This window comes from Oncorhynchus gorbuscha, linkage group LG26 (genome assembly GCF_021184085.1).
Source record: "Oncorhynchus gorbuscha isolate QuinsamMale2020 ecotype Even-year linkage group LG26, OgorEven_v1.0, whole genome shotgun sequence".
NCBI lineage: Eukaryota > Metazoa > Chordata > Actinopteri > Salmoniformes > Salmonidae > Oncorhynchus > Oncorhynchus gorbuscha.
In genome coordinates, this window is record NC_060198.1 from 22,623,997 (window position 1) to 22,643,799 (window position 19,803).

Sequence of the window (19,803 nt, forward strand, 5' to 3'; positions counted from 1 at the left end):
TGTGTTCATCAGGCCAGTCAATTTGGCATTTCTGCAGGATTTTTGAGCATGTCAAATTTCTTATGGCATTTGGCCCCCCAAAAAGTGACTTTTGACTTTGACTTTTGACTTCCTATGAAATCATATTGCAAATGGACAAGTCATATTCCTTATGCACAAGTTTAAAAAAAATATGATAATAACATTTTACAAAAGCATATTCATACAGTTCTTACACATGATTAAGTGACATAAAATCGAAAAATTTTGAAAAACGGTCCAGAAAGCACTTTTTTACGAGGGTGATACGTTTTTTTTTTTAAAAGTTCACATTTTCGACTTTTGACTTCCTATGAAATCATATTGTAAATGGACAAAACATATGCCTTATGCACAAGTTTAAAAAAAATATGATAATAAAATATGACTAAAGTATGTTGATACAGTTCTTATACGTGTGTAATTGACACAAAATTCGAAAGAATTTCGAAAAACGGTCCAGAAAGCACTTTTTTAAGGATGTGTGAAGTTTTTGACTTTTAGTTTTTTACTTTTGACTTCCTATGAAATCATATTGAAAATGGACAAAACATATTCCTTATGCACATGTAAAAAAAAAATTATGATAATAAAATTGGACAAAAGTATATTCATACAGTTCTTACACATGTGTAATTGAAAAAAAATTGAAAAAAATCGAAAAACGGTCCAGAAAGCACTTTTTTAAGGGGTGATAAGTTTTTAACCAAAAAATCATTTTTTTCTAAATTTTGCTTTTGGATGTTGTTTTGGGTTACATTTCCAATATGAAAAACCAAGGTGGAGCGTATTCGCCACCTGTTGGATTTTTAAAGTGTTACAACTGGCAATTGCCATATGGCATTTGCAATACACTTTGCATGAATCAACGGGTGGTATTGGACAATGTGTATATGGTTTGTCCGATGCCAATGACTTCCCATTCATTTTTGTCCAATTCAGGGGGGTATTCCCTTACTTATATTAGTGTTTCACACCCCTTGATCGAGTCTGGAATTATACCGTTCAATTGGGTCCCCACTCCTGATCCTTCTTCACATATATCTCCTTTGTAGCTGGGCTAACTGATTGTAGGTGTTCAGTTCAGATAACTTTTTAACTGTGCTTCCCACTTTCTTCTTAGAGTTCCTAGAGCTCTTCAGACAGTGAAGATTGAACCCCATTTGTATTCACCAGATATATTCTCCCCTGTAACAAAGATTGTTCCTCAACGAATAGTAAACAGCATTCGCTATTCTGCGTTGCCATGCTTACTACATAGCCTGGAAGCTCGTCGATTAAGCCCACTTAAGACGTGCCGGAACACAACATACCCATCCCGTTTGAGGGGGCGAGAGAGAATGTTAAGCTTCTGGCGGGGGCTTACATGGGATTCAGCTAGATTTCGATTAATTATAGCTTAGAAGGTCGGCTGCGTTAATAGAGTGAGTCATCCAATACCAACGGGGGTTGCCGTGGCGGTCGGGAGGGCGGAAAGAGGAAATGAGATCACACTGAATAAGAATTGAAACTGTAGCAAAGCACAGGCACTCCGACGTCATTAAATGGCAATGTGTCAGCTGTAGGTGTTGATAATTGGAGTTTAAACATGATTGATCTTTGGAATTACTGTGTATTGAAAATGAGTGCCGGAGCATCTCAAGGTGGTTTCCTTAGCAAGAGTTGAAGTTTGTATTTTGCGCTGGCCTCTACACTGTTTAAATTATAGTCAGGAGGGGGTACATGGAAGCCTCTTCTTCAGGGTAGATATTGACTCTGTCGGGAAAATGCAGAATGCAGATGCAGACTTTAAATCCTCCCCTCTCTTTCCTTTCCAATTTAAGTCTAGCTCTCAGCTGAAGCTCTACTTTAACTAATGGAATTCCTTTCTCCATTTTTATATTTATTCAGACGGTTGGAAGGAGAGGTGGCGACAGATGAGGGAGGATGTGAAGATTAGAAATTCCAGACTTGGAATTTACTGAACCTTCTAGACTCCATCTTGAGGAAGGAAGTTCTGGACCTGGGATCCCTGTCTCTGGAGAAAACATCTACTCCTGAAATTGGAGTTTTCCCACTCCACCAAAACTCAGCATTCTATTGGGAGCTTTGTTTGTGATATTAGTTGTTTACGATCGATACAGGGACTGATGTGTGTAAATGATTAGCCGTAGGGACGTTGCTGTGCGTGAATTAGCCTGAGTTCCTTGTCACATTGGCGTGATACTGGACATCATAGCGACCTCATTTTCAAACAAAGCTAAAAGAAAGAGAAACTATTCAGAAGGGTGGCTTAGAAAAAGGTCACCATGATTGATTTTCAAAGTCAAAAAGATGAAAACTGTATCGTTTTTGTGGATCTTTTCCTCCATGACAAACATGTAATCTTCTCCTCTCAGTTCAATGCTCTTTCCTCAATCATTCCAAGAAAGCTTATTTCCAGGAGCAGCAGTATGGCATTCTTAAACTTTCAGAGAACGTGTACTATAGCTCAAAGTTCAGGGTAGAGTGAGGAAGAGGACCTTGCTCGGTGCAGGGCCAGCTACTCTCAGCTGCAGTGGGAATGATTGAATCTCACTGATAATACCTACTCAGCCTTAAAGATATTGACTTGAGGCCTTTCACAATTCCCCCTACAACAGAACCCCACAATAGGGGCGATCCAGGTGGAAGAATGATATCATTCACGTGGAGGTCCAGAGCAGTTGAGCAGAAATGTATTGTCAGCGGTTTGTTTCAGAAGACAATCCATCCTTTGCTTTCTGCAGGGTATATGTGTGTTTGTGTGCTGTCTCATTCTCTTTCATGTATGTACTGTATGCCATATGTTCAGTACAACCCAACCTCGAACGCAGTTCAAAGACCGACCCGTGTGTATGCTAAATTACATCATGTTATACTGTCAACCATCTATTGTGGTGCTCTTGGCAGACAGTCATGGTATAATGGTAGCCACAAAGAACTAATCTGTAGGACAGATGTATAGGTTAGTCCCGACGGTGTTCAGTGATACAGACTATGAAGGTTAAAATGTTGATGTCAATGATCAATAAATGCGTGCAAGAGTGTGTTAACTAGTGTTTGTATTACAAAATCAACTCCCACGGATCAGGTCAGTATATGTAGCCTACATAATGGTCAGAAATAACTACTGTAATACAGAACCCTTCCAGCAAAAAAAACGTGACGTTTTAAAAATTCTGATAATCTCAAATATTTCTTATTTTGGGGCGGGGTGGGGGGTGTATACCACGTCAAGAGTGTTATTGTTGAGATATCATGACATCACACTTCTCTCGTTCAATTAACTTTTTATCATGATTCATCTAAGTCTATCAAAAAATGTTTTTATCCCATTACTTCGCATTTGTACAGATCTCCATCTTGAGAGCATTGCAGGAAGTATACAAAATTGTATGGCCTTAGGTCGTGCTTACGTTTGATATGTTTTGTGTTTTGTCTGTAGGATTCATGTGATGTAACATAATGTAACATATTGAGAGCATGGCATGCCACCTACTCTGTGTCAATCAACTTAAGAACAACCAATTAAACCTGTCATGGGGTAACAACATAATGCTTCCTTTCTTGCACTTTGTCAGGTAATATTACGATGGTTCATTAGGTGTTAGTAGAGCGTAGCTGACAGTCTTTATTTTAGGTTAGCTTAAGATCTGACTGCTTTTGATGTGTTTTTCGGCTGTCTCCAACACTCTGTCGCTTACTCTGTCGCAACCTTGTGAACACAGCAGAGAGTCTTTTAGAAGTCTGTGCCTTTGCTTGTCTCTTGCTTACTTCTTGAGTCACGTTACCTCCACCGTGTGCATTTAGCATGTACACCTGATATCAAATAAAGACACATCTCAGCCGTGGGTGTTTTTTTATTCCTGGAGACTTTGTTGTATTTTGATTTTATTATTTAGAGAATAAAAAAGGGGCAGCACTGTCAAGAGTTCCAATACTTATTTGGAAATGGGTCTGGCGTGCAACAATGTTAAAGATTGGATCGTGTGTATCTGGGTCTATCAGCAATCTAAGCTGCATAAATTACAACCGCCCTGTGTGGTTTTTTCAGAATCTGAGTTTAAGGCTGCGGTTTATTTAATCCGCTTGTACGAAAGGAAAAATGGTGCATGTTTGCTTACTTTATAACATGGTTTTCAATCCTTTATTTCCGCAGACAATGTGTATAGAGAATGCCTTTCCAACGGGTCTTGGGCCGTGAAGGGCAACTACACCCAGTGTCAAGAGATTCTCAATGAGGTATGTACTGTATGTAGCATGGTCATTGGTGTATGGAAAGTTAACTATGAGAATACTAAGAATTTCTCTACAATGGATAGTAAAAGATATTCTTCCATTCTTCTTCTAAGGATACAAGCACTGCTGAAAATATATTTACTATCTATTTGCAGAGAAATTCTCAGTATCCCTCAAACAGAAACACGCACATGATTGGCTGGATATGGTCAGGCACAGAGTAGCCCCCCTAAAGCATTGTGGGAGTTGTTTTATAACAAACTTTACAATTTTACAACCAATCTCATTTTTCTAATGTAAATGGCACCTTTTCTGTGATTTCACTTGTTTTTCAGAAACTTACCTCAAACAGCAAATCACTTCCTCACCCTCGTTGTGTAGTCTGGCATCCCGGAAAATACATGAGCAAAGGCTCCAAAAACAATATTGTGACGCAGGTCATTAAGATGTTGGACACACAAAATTGTTTAATTCCAAACTTGATTGACAACGTTATATTCCTTTTACTGCGACTCAAGCGATTCCTCTCCATCCATTCTACAAGTAACAGCCAAAATAAAGGAAACACTTGAGTAAATGAGGGGTACAAAATTATATTGAAAGCAGGTGCTGCAATACAGGAAGTTCCAGACACTTGTGGAATCTATGCCAAGTCACATTGAAGCTGTTCTGGCAGCTCTTGGTGGCCTAACGCCCTATTAAGACACTTTATGTTTATTTTATTATAAATGCCAGTTACATGTAGTAGCAAGCTACACAGATAATGGAACAGCTAGATAAGGTAAACAGCTCAAGTTGCACAAAAGGGAATATAACGTTGCGGTAATGTTCAGAATGACACAATTTCACGTGTACAACATCTAAACATCTGCATCACTATACTGAAAGATGTTACTTTTCTAAAAGGACGTATGTGGGTGTTTTGGGAGAGTTTGTTCATGTTTTTTTTCAGGGGCCCCATACTACACAACGAGAATAAGGAATTGATTTGTTGTTTGGGGTAAGTTTCTCATAAACAAGTGAAATCACAAAAAAAGGTGTCTGGACCCCTTCTATAAACTGTCATTTTCATAAAAAATATAGATTTGATTGAAAAAATAAGGCTTCTCCTGTAAGTACCTTGCTCAAGGGCACAACGGCAGTAGCACCTGCGATTCTGACCCAAGCAACCCTCCGGTACCAGCTCACATCACACCAGATTATTTTTCTGGTTACTGGCCCTCTTCTCTAATCTTGAGGCTACAGCTGCCAATAGAAACATTCTGTGGTACAACAGAAATCAAACCAGCACCACCATGTACTCTTCCAGCACACATTCTCTAACAAAATTCCAGGACTGATGATGTGTCCTATAGAGTGGGTGTTCCAAGCTTCATCTCTCCAATTTGCTTTCGTTGTCAATGAGCATCCTGTTGATGCTGGATGACTAAGCCGTCACAAGTGAATCCTTTAGGGCATACAGAGGTAACTGTATCCAAGATGGCGTAGCAGTGAAGACGTGCTTGTTTGTCCTCTCGTGTACTTTTGTATTTTTCGTATTTTTGTATATATATATTTCAATTTATTTTCAATCTCTTTTTGATTTTTTATTCGATTATACCTTCCGGTAACCTGCCTCACCCAATGTGTTACGGAATCGCTATTATTTTCAATTTTAGAACACATTCAAGAACCTCCAAAAGCTAAGCAGCTAATTAGCTACAAGCTATTTAGTCATTGTTAGCCACTGCTAGCGGCTTTTACATTCTGCACAGATACCAGCCCTGTTTTTAGCCTGGATAATACCCGCTAGTCTACCTGTATCGGACTGTCTCTCCACAACAGCACCGGATTCCTGTCATAATCTCTGGACCACTACTTCTGATCTTCGCAGCTAGCTAGCTCACAGCTAGCTTGCACTCATCGTGGCACCCAGTACCGAAGCTATCCCTGAGACCCACCTCCCGGCCTTCTCAGCTGTACACCTGAACCCCACTCATACACGGCTAGAGCCCAATACTCCACCAGATCCTTGCTGTAAACTCTGGACCTTGGCACCGGATCACCGCTGCTACCGATTGGCTATAACGCCACTGCCACGAAGCTAGCACCAGTTAGCCGTGAGCATCTCCCGGCTAGCAAACTAAATTCTACAATACCTCTTTCCCCATCTGGCTTGGATTCTCTGTCGACACGGCACCCCGCCGCACCACCACGACTAGTCTGCCGACGAATACTCCATCCTCTGTGCCTTCAACCGGCCTCCATCGGGCTACTAACTTTAAACGCCGTGTCGCTAGCGTAGTGGCGGCTTCCCTGTTCCATCTACTACTGCCCCCTGGACACTATGATCACTTGGCTACATAGCTGATGCCTGCTGGACTGTCCATTAATCACGGTACTCCATTCTGTTTATTTTTTTTTTCTGTCAGCCCCAGCCGTGAACTCAGGCTCTGTGTGTAGTTAATCCGACCCTCTCTGCCTCGTCATCGCCATTTTACGTGCTGTTGTTGTGTGAGCTGATTAGCTGTTGTTTTTTCACGTGTTGTTTTAGCTAGCTCTCCCAATCAACACCTGCGATTACTTTATGCCTCGCTGTATGTCTCTCTCAAATATCAATATGCCTTGTATACTGTTGTTCATGTTAGTTATCATTGTTTTAGTTTACAATGGAGCCCCTAGTTCCACTCTTCATACCTCTGATACCTCCTTTGTCCCACCTTCCACACATGCGGTGACCTCACCCATTACAACCAACATGACCTGAGATACAACCTCTCTTATCATCACCCAGTGCCTGGGCTTACCTCCGCTGTACCCGCACCCCACCATACCCATGTCTGCGCATTATGCCCTGAATATACTCTACCACGCCCATAAATCTGCTCCTTTTATTCATTGTCCCCAAACGCTCTAGGCGACCAGTTTTGATAGCCTTTAGCCGCACCCTCATCCTACTCCTCCTCTGTTCCACGGGTGATCTGGAGGTAAACCCAGGCCCTGCATGTCCCCAGGCACCCTCATTTGTTGACTTCTGTGATCGGAAAAGCCTTGGTTTCATGCATGTCAACATCAGAAGCCTCCTCCCTAAGTTTGTTTTACTCAATGCTTTAGCACACACTGCCAACCCTGATGTCCTTGCCGTGTCTGAATCCTGGCTTAGGAAGGCCACCAAAAATTCTGAGATTTCCATACCCAACTATAACATTTTCCGTCAAGATAGAACTGCCAAAGGGGGAGGAGTTGCAATCTACTGCAGAGATAGCCTGCAAAGTAATGTCATACTTTCCAGGTCCATACCCAAATAGTTCGAACTTCTAATTTTAAAAATTCATCTCTCCAGAAATAAATCTCTCACTGTTGCCGCCTGCTACTACCGACCCCCCTCAGCTCCCAGCTGTGCCCTGGACACCATTTGTGATTGCCCCCCATCTAGCTTCAGAGTTTGTTCTGTTAGGTGACCTAAACTGGGATATGCTTAACACCCCGGCAGTCCTACAATCTAAACTAGATGCCCTCAATCTCACACAAATCATCAAGGAACCCACCAGGTACAACCCTAAATCTGTAAACAAGGGCACCCTCATAGACGGTATCCTGACCAACTGCGAGCAGGCCTTTCTAATCGACCTGGCACAGGTATCCAGCTACTCGCCCAAGCCTGCCCAGCTTCTCCTTTACCCAAATCCAGATAGCAGATGTTCTGAAAGAGCTGCAAAACCTGACCCGTACAAATCAGCTGGGCTTGACAATCTGGACCCTCAATTTCTGAAACTATCCGCCGCCATTGTCGCAACACCTATTACCAGCCTGTTCAACCTCTCTTTCATATCGTCTGAGATCCCCAAGGATTGGAAAGCTGCCGCGGTCATCCCCCTCTTCAAAGGGGGAGACACCCTGGACCCAAACTTTTACAGACCTATATCCATCCTGCCCTGCCTATCTAAGGTCTTCGAAAGCCAAGTCAACAAACAGATCACTGACCATCTCGAACCCCACCGTACCTTCTCCGCTGTGCAATCTGGTTTCCAAGCCGGTCACGGGTGCACCTCAGCCACGCACAAGGTACCAAATGATATCATAACCACCATCGATAAAAGACAGTACTGTGCAGCCGTCTTCATCGACATGGCCAAGGCTTTCGACTCTGTCAATCAGCATATTCTTATCGGCAGACTCAGTAGCCTCGGTTTTTCTAATGACTGCTTTGCCTGGTTCACCAACTACTTTACAGACAGAGTTCAGTGTGTCAAATCGGAGGGCATGTTGTCCGGTCCTCTGGCAGTCTCTATGGCGGTGCCACAGGGTTCAATTCTCGGGCTGACTCTTTTCTCTGTATATATCAATGTTGTTGCTCTTGCTGCGGGCGACACCATTCTGTATACTTCTGGCCCTTCCTTGGACACTGTGCTGTCTAACCTCCAAATGAGCTTCAATGCCATACAACACTCCTTCCATGGCCTCCAACTCCTCTTAAACGCTAGTAAAACTAAATGAATGCTTTTGAACCGTTCGCTGCCTGCACCCGCACGCCCGACTAGCATCACCACCCTGGATTGTTCCGACCTAGAATATGTGGACATCTATAAGTACTTAGGTGTCTGGCTAGACTGTAAACTTTCCTTCCAGACTCATATCAAACATCTCCAATCTAAAATCAAATCTAGAGTCGGCTTTCTATTTTGCAACAAAGCTTCCTTCACTCACGCCGCCAAACTTACCCTAGTAAAACTGACTATCGTACCGATCCTCGACTTCGGCGATGTCATCTACAAAATAGCTTCCAATACTCTACTCAGTAAACTGGATGCAGTTTATCACAGTGCCATCCGTTTTGTTACTAAAGCACCTTATACCACCCACCGCTGCGACCTGTATGCTCTAGTCAGCTGGCCCTCGCTACATATTCGTCGCCAGACCCACTGGCTCCAGGTCATCTACAAGTCCATGCTAGGTAAAGCTCCGCCTTATCTCAGTTCACTGGTCACGATGGCAACACCCACCCGTAGCACGCGCTCCAGCAGGTGTATCTCATTGATCATCCCTAAAGCCAACACCTCATTTGGCCGCCTTTCCTTCCAGTTCTTTGCTGCCTGTGACTTGAATGAATTGCAAAAATCATTGAAGTTGGAGACTTTTATCTCCCTCACCAAATTTAAACAACTGCTATCTGAGCAGCTAACCGATCGCTGCAGCTGTACATAGTCCATCGGTAAATAGCCCACCCAATTTACCTACCTCATCCTCATACTGTTTTTATTTATTTACTTTTCTGCTCTTTTGCACACCAGTATCTCTACCTGCACATGACCATCTGACCATTTATCACTCCAGTGTTAATCTGCAAAATTGTAATTATCCGCCTACCTCCTCAAGCCTTTTGCACACAATGTATATAGACTATTTTTTTCTTTCTACTTTGTTATTGACTTGTTTATTGTTTACTCCATGTGTAACTCTGTGTTGTTGTCTGTTCACACTGCTATCTTGGCCAGGTCGCAGTTGCAAATGAGAACTTGTTCTCAACTAGCCTACCTGGTTAAATAAAGGTGAAATAAAAAAATAAAAATAAAAACTGTACTCCAATTTAAATCTTTCGAAGAGGGCTCAGCAGCTCAGTCATTCACAACAGAAGCTACCAGTCATACAGAGTCATACCTTTATATCTCAGTCCTCAAGGCAACAGGGCTTTTACCTAAACCCTTTTCTTCCGTCTTTGGGAGGAGAAGAGAGTGGAAGGGAGCTTGAGCTTAGTGTATAGCCTTATTTGTAGCTTGTATTTAACTAGGCATAAGTGGTTGTTTACATCGACCAGATCGTTATGGAGCGTAATGGAGGTGATCTGGTTGGAGGGAAGGAAAGGTAGCGTGAGGTAGTACAATATGCATAGTCTCCCAAGGACATACTGTACAGTAGCTCCAATGACTTGTTACACATACTGTACAGCGTGAGCTGAAAACACGTTTTCTGTGAATTTTCTAACATTAAGCTATTCCAATGCCCATACCATTGATTGTAAACTGGTCAATTAGATGACCTTATTATAACTCTTACTGTACATTGTCATTTTCTCTGAAATACTTTTTAACCCCAAATTTGACCAGTGACCTTTTTGCCCTCCTTTCCGTTCCCTGAAAAAAACACCACCCTTCATTTGAATGAGTCGGAAAGCTGCAGTATATGAATCACTTACAGGACTATGAATCATGTAATAAACAAATTATCTCCCTTCCCAAAACCAATGGCACAGATTGATTGAGATGGCCATTGGCAAGCAGGCAGCTGATAGCTAGCAGCAATGTGAACGGGCGTACACGTGAGTCCTCTAAAGCTGGTGAGGACCCCCTTGCTACTGGGCAGACGGCTGCACACTGCCTGCTCTCCTCTCCCCACCATCTGTTTCCTCAGGGACATACACATGCAAATGAATAAGTCCACTCACACAGGGGAGCACGCTGTCGCCTCGGACTCCCACTGCTTTGTGGTTTGGCTCATCCAGATCCAAGCATCGGGAAGGTTGGTGCTGCGTGTTTACAAAATCAAACCTTGTGGTATAGGGAAAATTAAAAACAGTATGAGACTCAATGGCATGGTTATTCAAAGACTGAGGATGGTGGCAAAGCAGTGCTATTTAAACAGTGTCACCTTGCAGACATAAAGGTCCGATGTACTTAATTAAAAGTAGTTCCAGTGACCTTTACTGATATTCAGAAAGTGTGCAATCCTTTAGGGCATAACTTTTGCTCACAAATCTTTTTAACATATCAAGTAGGGAAAAGGTTAGCTATATTACTCTTTCTTGGCATTCACTATATCTGACTACAGTTGTTATTTTGTTGGAGCTGTTTCTGCCAGCAATTCACACATTTTTTGAAGTATGCAGTGACTGTTGAATTTGAACACTAAGTCTTGGGTTTTATCGCCGGTTGCATAAATAGTGGTAGACCAAACTTATATGACTAGGTTTTGTTGAAGGAATACAAGCCATCTGCTGCCAGTGTTGCTAGCATCAGCATTCAATATCACCTTTATGGAAAGACAGAATGCAGAGGAGCAAAGAAAAATCTGGCCTCATCTTAGAGCAGGAGAGTACAAAAGCAAGTTCATTTTTTTACCAGGAAGGTCTGTGTATTGAGCTGGCTCGTGTTGTAAATTATAATTTGCCCTTTCCACCTGTAGAACATTTTAATCCTCTTACAGCATAGTGGGCTAACAGCATAGTGGGCTACTGACAAGATGAGTCAACCACTTCTGTGTGGTTACAAAACGTTCAATTTGATCTCACAATTTGTTCCGTATACCAGCACAGCAGGAGGGGGCTGAGTAACTGCTTTCTAGGGCATCTTCCTGTCCGCAAAGCTTATAGCTGACGATAAACTATAATCTTCTCATTCCAATCACAAAGCTGCATTCCTTGAAATCCCAGCAACCCTTGAGTCTATTTTGGGTTTGCTCAGTTGGTAATGGTTGTTTAAGGAGGAATTGCTGTTGTCGCTAGAGTGCTTATTTCATTAAAATCTTGTCCAGCTGTTGGTTTACGTTCTGTGGTAAGTCTCCTCCTGCTGGAATGCGTAGCTAGTTCACCCCTTTTAAGTTTCCTTTCCGAGGGCTAGGCTCCCTCTAGAAGAGAGGTCATGGGTTACGAGTCATGTTAAGGTTTCTTTTGTTTTAAAAGAACTTGGCAGAATCAGAGGTCCTATAGCCTATGCTTTTCATGAGATTACCATGATCATGGACTTGAATGATTTATGTACTGTATCTGTTTATTCACTGCATGTGTTTGTAATAGAAAGAGGGAATTACTGTGAAATGTTTTTCATTCCAGTCCAGTGGCATATGTAGTAAAGGATAATGAAGCCATGTCCTACAGACTTGACGACCTCAGTTTAAACTACCAATTGCAAACAAACACCGGGAGAGTACATGCGCTTTTTAAAAACTTTTTAAAAACACAACTGTGCCGTTTTCATTCTCTATATACAGTACATATCTGTTCTGCTGTACTAAAACAACACCAGTCCCCATCCCATTCCACTGTGGCACATGAGCTCTTAAACAGGAAAAAGCACTTTGTTACGGTAGGAAAAGGTCATTGTCACCAGAGCCCCAGAGGCAGGGGTTATAGCCACATAGTCTATTTTCCCAGGTCAATCATGGCTGCTTGTCACTCAGTGATAATGCAGTTTCATGGTAGTGTTACCTGTACTGAGCAAGATCCACAGAAATGACCATAAATAACTGGCCCAATGCTTTTTAGTTGTTATATATTTGAACTCCGGTTGACAATAAGGCCCTCGGGGCTTCTGTGGTTGGGCCAAAGACAAAGTATAAAAAATTGCTCAAATGTGAAAAACAAGTGCACGAAAAAACAAGGCAACAGTAAACATGTCATCCATAAATGAAACCGTGCCCCCCCCCCCCCCCCGGGCAATTAGTGACAATTATTACAACTTACAACAATGAAGTCATTATGGGATACTTGTTTCTCATGAGGAGATGAATATAGAGTGGGGTCCGAAATTATTGATACCCTTGATAAAGACGTTAAAGTAGGTATGGCATCTTTTCTGGTCATGGATTCTCATTTTGATGCCAAACCCAACACTGGTGTGCGTGGCCAAAGAGCTCTAAGTTCATGTCTATCATGTTTCAGGTAAAATCCAAATGCAGTGAGTGTTGACGTAAGAATGTTTATTACTGCAACAGGGACAGGCAAACGACAGATCAAGACAGGCAGAGGTCAGTAATCCAGAGTAGAGGCAAAGGTACAGGACGGCAGGCAGGCTCAGGGTCAGGTGCAGGCAGAGTGGTCAGGCAGGCGGGCTCAGTCAGGACAGGCAAGGGTCAAAACCAAGAGGGCGAGAAAACGAGAGACTGGGGAAAAGCAGGCGCTAAGGCAAAAACGCTGGTTGACTTGACGAACTGGCAACAGACAAACAGAGAACACAGGTATAAGTACCCAGGGGATAATGGGGAAGATGGAGGACACCTGGAGGGGGGTGGAGACAAGCACAAGGACAGGTGAAACAGATCAGGGCGTGACAATATAATCTGGCTAAAGCACCAGTTCCCATTCAAGTGCCAATGTTGTTTTGCAAACTCAAGACGTCTGCATTTGTTGGATGAAATGAAAATAGAGCTCTTTGGACATGCTCACCTGTGGTGGGTTTGGCGTCCAAATGAGAATGCATAAGCAGAAAATAACCCCATACCTACTGTAAAATATGGTGGAACATTTTAGAAAAAAAGTTCTATGCTGTTATTCTCTCAAGGTAAGGTTTTGAAAGGTATTGAAAACAGGGGTGTCAATGATTTGCAGAAAATCTAATGGGCAAAGCTGATAGGTCCTTATGGGAAGCATGTTTCTCATCAGGGGGTGCATATATGTACAACATTTCATGCATGTAGCTTTGGGCCAATCAGTGTACTTTTGTAAACGCATCCTTCACCAGTGGTGTCTGCGATATCGTCTGCGACGAATGTACGGCGACAGATCCGTAGTTAGGGGATGCTGCTCTGCCAGGAATGAGAAAGCGATGCCTCAGGACAGAGTACTATCACCATGTCTCGTTATGCTGAGGCAGACGAATGAGCAATGAGGGATTCGTTTCAGAGTAAAAAAATACATCCCTATATCTGCCCTACATCCCAGAGTTATTGTTTTGTACAGAACACAAGGTACTCGTTGGTTCACTTGTGAATGACAAAGCTAGCTCCCCCCAGTTAGAGCACAGCACAGAGAGAGAGAGAGAGAGACAGGCACAGATAGCAGACAGGAGAGTGTGCTGTAGATTAAGCAGTGTTGTAGCCCGAGCTATAACAGACTCCCCCACCTGCAAGATCAAAATAGCCCTGCAAGAAACAGCTGCTAGGGTGAATTTAACATTTAGGGTAGTGGGGAAGACAGTTGGGCACAGAACGAATTAAACTGTGAGTGTAACTGCTACCTCTATCTTAGAACTAAAACATTAAAGGTGGGGAGAGGTTAATGTTTTGCACATACTGTACGGCGGATTGTTAGCCTGCCCCACTAGAACTAGAGGGAAACTGCATGGATGTGTTCGTTTTTTTCTCAAACCCACTTTTACTAATCATTACTGTATGTCCATGTACAGTTTCCAGGTGCCGGAATCTCCACTTGCAGATTAAGTGTATCAGTAAAATCTCAGCTCTAGAGATACTCTCTGCGATACTCTCGTGTACCAGTGGCACAAATGTTTTCTATAATCACAGATCGTAGTCATCATCAGGAGTCGTTATACAACAGACGTAGTCATTCTTCTCTTCGTCATTCATATAAATATCAAAGTAAAATAGTAGTTGATCTAAACCAGCGCTGCACCGTTATAGGGTTAAGCGGAAGGAGAGTCAGGGGAGTCCGGAGAAATGAGACGAGGGCCCAGCCATCTCTACTGTTCACTGGGCTGGCGAGGCAGCCTGCTCCCTCTGTTTGGCTCTGCATGGCATACTGCTCCTCCATTCTCCCTGTCCTGTTTTATTGGCTCAGAGAGCTTTCACTGGCCTCCTTTAAGAGGACAGGAGGAAATTGGTGACAGATTTGGCCGGCGGGAAGGCTGGCCTCTAAGAGTGGGAGGCGGCTGGGCACCGCCATCAAAAAGCATGTAATGTGTGTGTATGTGTGTGTGTGAAGCCTCCCCCTACTACCGTCCCCCTCCGCGGACCAGCTTTACTTGACAAAACATATGTGCCTTGTTCTTATCTATCAGGTTTCAGGGAGGTCAGACACACAACACAAGGCTCAAGCCTCCGATGTTTCAATAAACATGAACTATTGGACAAATACACAAACAACCTGTTCTTACACACTGGCACATACACAATACACATGCATGTCCTGCTAATGTGTGTAGATGGGTGGGTTGGTGGATAGATGGATACAAGACTATGTGCTCCATCGTATGCTAGGACTATCCGGTCTGTCCCTATTGCCTAATTAAAGAGATAGAGGCCAGGGGGGACATATACAGAAGCACTTTGGATCCCTGACTGACATCCGATTCCCTCAGACCCAACAAGAATATGAATATTTCTAAGAAACTGTAGCCAGTAGGAGAGTTAGGATCAGCGTTACCATGAGTGAGACCTTATGTAAAATTATCCTTATGAACCTGATAGTTGTTTTTACTATGGGTTGGTATGTTGGGATGAGTGTTGACCTGTTGAGTTACGGCTTGCCTTCAATGTGTTCATTTGGAGGCTTCTTCGAATGCTGGTACTGCTCAGCCAGGAAAGAGAAAGACATGACCTCAGTGCTGAGTACTATCACCACGTCCTGAGACCACCTTTGCTTGCTTTCCACCATTGACCTCTTGCATCCGATGACTACTCATGCCATGAACTTTCTCTTGGACCTTCCATCTCATGAATGACGTGGTTGTTTTCCAAATGGATTGTCTTTTTTGTGTTGCTTTTGTCACGCCTGTTGTAAGAACCGGACCAAGGTGCAGAGTGACGAGCGTACATGTTCTCTATATTAGAAAAATACGGCAAACAAAACCATAAACACTACAAAACAAACCGTGAAGCTTAAGGCTGTGCCATAAACAAATTCAACTTCCCAGACCGGTGGGATAAGGGCTACCTAAGTATGGTTCTCAATCGGAGACAACGATAGACAGGTGTCCCTGATTGAGAACCCTACCCGGCCAAAACATAGAAATACAATAGAATACCCACCCCAAATCACACCCTGACCAAACCAGATAGAGATATAAAAAGGATCTCTAAGGTCAGGGCGTGACAGCTTTAAAGCTCTTGGAGATGTTTTATGTAATAAATAGCACTATAAAAGTTGTTTTGTTTGTGAATGACAAAGCTAGTTCCACCCAGTTAAAGCACAGCACAGCGAGAGAGACAGAGACAAAGGCAGAGATGGCAGACAAGAGAGTAAGAGTCTCTAGGAGAGTCTTGGCAGTGTTTTCACCTGAGGTAAAACAGACTCCCCCATTTGCGAGATAGCCCTTGATCTCGCAAAAGATGCTAGGATGTATTGTGTTGTATGAGTTGGTGGGATTAGTGTGTTTAGTGCATGTTTGTGCATGCTTGCGTATGTGTACAGCGTGTTCGCAAAGTTTTCAAACCCCTTTACTTTTTCCACATTTTGTTACGTTACAGTCTTATTCTAAAATTGATTAAATGTTTTTCCCCCTCATCAAACTACACACAGTAACCCATAATGACTGAGCAAAAACAGGGTATTCAGACCCTTTACTCAGTACTTTGTTGAAGCGCATTTGGCAGCCATTACAGTCTCAAGTCTTCTTGCATATGACGATACAAGCTTGGCCCACTTGAATTTAGGGGAATTTCTCCCATTCTTCTCTGCAGATCCTCTCAAGCTCTGTTAGGTTGGATGGGGAGCGTCACTGCACAGCTATTTTTAGGTCTCTTCAGAGATGTTCGATCGGGTTCAAGCCCGGGCCACTCAAAGACATCCAGAGACTTGTCCCGAAGCCACTCCTGCATTGTATTGGCTGTGTGCTTAGGGTCATTGTCCTATTGGAAGGTGAACCTTAGCCTTAGTCTGAGGTCCTGAGCACTCTCGAGCAGGTTTTCATCAAGGATCTCTCTGTACTTTGCTCCGTTCATCTTTCCCTCGATCCTGACTAGTCTCCCGGTCCCTGCTGCTGAAAAACATCCCCACAGCATGATGCTGCCACCACCATGCTTCACCGAAGGGACGGTGCCAGGTTTCCTCCTTAGCATTCAAGCCAAAAGGTTAAATCTTGGTTTCATCTTGGACCAGAGAATCTTGTTTTACATGGTCTGAGTCCTTTAAGTGCCTTTTGGCAAACTCCAAGTGAGTGGTCATGTGCCTTTTACTGAGGAGTGGCTTCCGTCTGGCCACTCTACCATAAAGGCCTGATTGGTGGAGTGCTGCAGAGATGGTTGTCCTTCTGGAAGGTTCTCACATCTCCACAGAGGAACTCTGGCCCTGACCAAGTCCCTTCTCCCCCGATTGCTCTGTCTCACTCTAGTGAGAGTCTTGGTGGTTCCAAACTTATTCCTTTTAACAATGATGGAGGCGACTGTGTTCTTGGGGACCTTAAATAATGCATAAAAGTTTTGGTACCCTTACGCAGATCTGTGCATCGACACAATCCTGTCTCAGAGCTCTACGGATAATTATTTCGAACTCATGGCTTGGTTTATGCTCTGACATGCACTGTTGTCATGCATACTCCCTCTCCAGCCTCTAGGTCATCAGGCTGCTGATTATCCCGCACACCTGTCACCATCGTCTCGCGCACCTGCGCCTCATGACACTCACTTGGACTCCATCACCTCCTTGATTATCTTCCCTATATCTGTCACTCCCCTTGGTTCTTTCCTCAGGTGTTATTGACTCTGTTTTGATGTCGGTGCGTTGTGTGTATTTCGTGTTCATTGTTTGTTTTATTTATTAAAACACTCACTCCCTGAACTTGCTTCCCGACTCTCAGAGCCGGGAAGTGTTTAAAAAAAAGTTTTGTGTCAGGGTAATGACGTCGGGTCTGGGAACTGCTTCAGGCTTTCATGCCTTAGCCGGATCGCCAGGCTCCCCAGCCTCAGCCGACTCGTCGGGCCTTCATGCCTCAGCCAGATCACCAGGCTCCCCTGCTTCCACCGGCTCGCCAGGTTCTCATGCCTCAGCCGGATCGCCAGGCCCCCGCGCCCCAGCTGACTCGACAGGTTCCCGTGCCTCAGCTGGCGTGACAAGTTCTCGCACATCAGCAGGGGTGAACGGTCCGCTCCTGATCCCCGGGTTCGTCCCCTTTGTCGGCGTCCTGTGGCTGGAGCCGCGCGCCAGGGAGGGGGTACTGTCACGTATACTCCCTCTCCGGCCTCTAGGTCATCAGGCTGCTAATTATCCCGCACACATGTCACCATTGTCAAGCACACCTACGCCTCATGACACTCACCTAGACTCCATCGCCTCCTTGATTATCTTCCCTATATCTGTCACTCCCCTTGGTTCTTTCCTCAGGTGTTATTGACTTTGTTTTCATGTTGGTGCGTTGTTTGTATTTTGTGTTCATTGTTTATTTTATTTATTAAAACACTCACTCCCTGAACTTGCTTCCCGGCTCTCAGCGCACTCGTTACAACTGTCAACTGTGGAACCGTATATAGACAGGTGTGTGCCTTTCCAAATCATGTCGAAACAGTTGAATTTACTACAGGTGGAATCCAATCATTTGGTAGAAACATCGCAAGGATCACCAATGGAAACAGAATGCACATGAGCTCAATTTCGAGTCTCATAGCAACGAGTCTGAATACATATGTAAATAAGGTATTTCTGTTTTTTATTTTTAATAAATTTGCCCAAAATTCTAAACCTGTTTTCACTTTGTCATTATGGGGTATTGTGTGTAGATTGATGACGGAAAACGTTTATTTAATCTAAGGCTGTACCATAACACACTGTGGTAAAAGGTGTGTGACCTGAGGTGGCTACAGATCGTTTCATGTTTTCCCCATCTGACTCATCAAGGCGTAGGTTTGTAATCTGCCAGTGGTAATCTATCAAAGTCACAGATTAGATTGGGGGATTACAGAGGAGATAATCCCATCAGGATGATCCGGATGGATGAAGATTCACATTTGTCTCTGGGGGGGAGCGTTTGAAGTTTGGTCTTTGTTTCTTTGTCTGTTAGTGGATCTTAGGGGGAGAAAAACAGGGAGATAACGGGAAGAGGAACATGTTAAAAGAGACACAACTAGAAGGTGCGCTCTGTGATGAAGTCATGAGAACAGGTACAGAAACAACATGTCCAGAAACAAGACAGGGAGGAACTGTAGAGAAGGAGAACATAAGACATAAGACAGTTAAGAGACAGTTTCCCCAGAGGTGCTAACTGTACGGGAATGTGGTTGAATCTGAAACTCACATGGGTAACCACAATATGTACCACAATAAAACTTCAAAATCAAAAGACTAGTCTGTTATCAAGAACACACTTGCAGGCAGGGCAGTGGTTTGCTCCCCGCCATCGTTTCTAATTGACTTGTAATTTGCTGCTCCCACGTCGTACAGAGCAGCAACTGCTGTGGAAGACTGTGATTACAAAACTCAAGTATATTCAGTTTCACCCTTCATTTCACATCCATTGAAGGAACACAAAAGTATTCTGTTAAATTGGGGTGTGCTAAGTAGACCATTTAAATGCTGTAAAGTAAAGCTGTGATTTCAAGTACCAGTGACATATAATTTCCCTGTTTGATGTCAATGAAAATGACTAAATTACCAGCATGTGATATTTGATATCACAACAGTGATCGTCTTGTCCCTTGTGAAATGCCATCTGGTTGGGTTATATTGGTCTTTTCCACAGATGATGGGAACTCATATAATCCAGTGTCAAGTCAAACCTCTGCACTTTGACTCTGTCTATCTATTCAACGCCAGACAGTGTTCTAACAGTGCATAATACATGCAGACATATTAAACCATTTTTATAGATGAAATTCAATTATGTTTATAGATCCGTTGCAAAGTCTGCTGTACATGATGACCTCATGAGTGAAGGCTGTAATGAATGAACTATTGACATATGTATAGAC

At 43.3% G+C, this 19,803-nt stretch overlaps 1 protein-coding gene across 1 annotated transcript in view; it reads left to right on the forward strand.

Moving 5' to 3' along the window:
- LOC124016118 (corticotropin-releasing factor receptor 1-like) overlaps positions 1 to 19,803 on the forward strand; it is a 157,058-nt gene that overhangs the window by 84,479 nt on the left and 52,776 nt on the right. Inside the window, exon 5 of the mRNA XM_046331648.1 lies at positions 4,178 to 4,260. Coding sequence (XP_046187604.1) covers positions 4,178 to 4,260 — 83 coding nt within the window. The remainder of the gene's footprint in view (positions 1 to 4,177; positions 4,261 to 19,803) is intronic.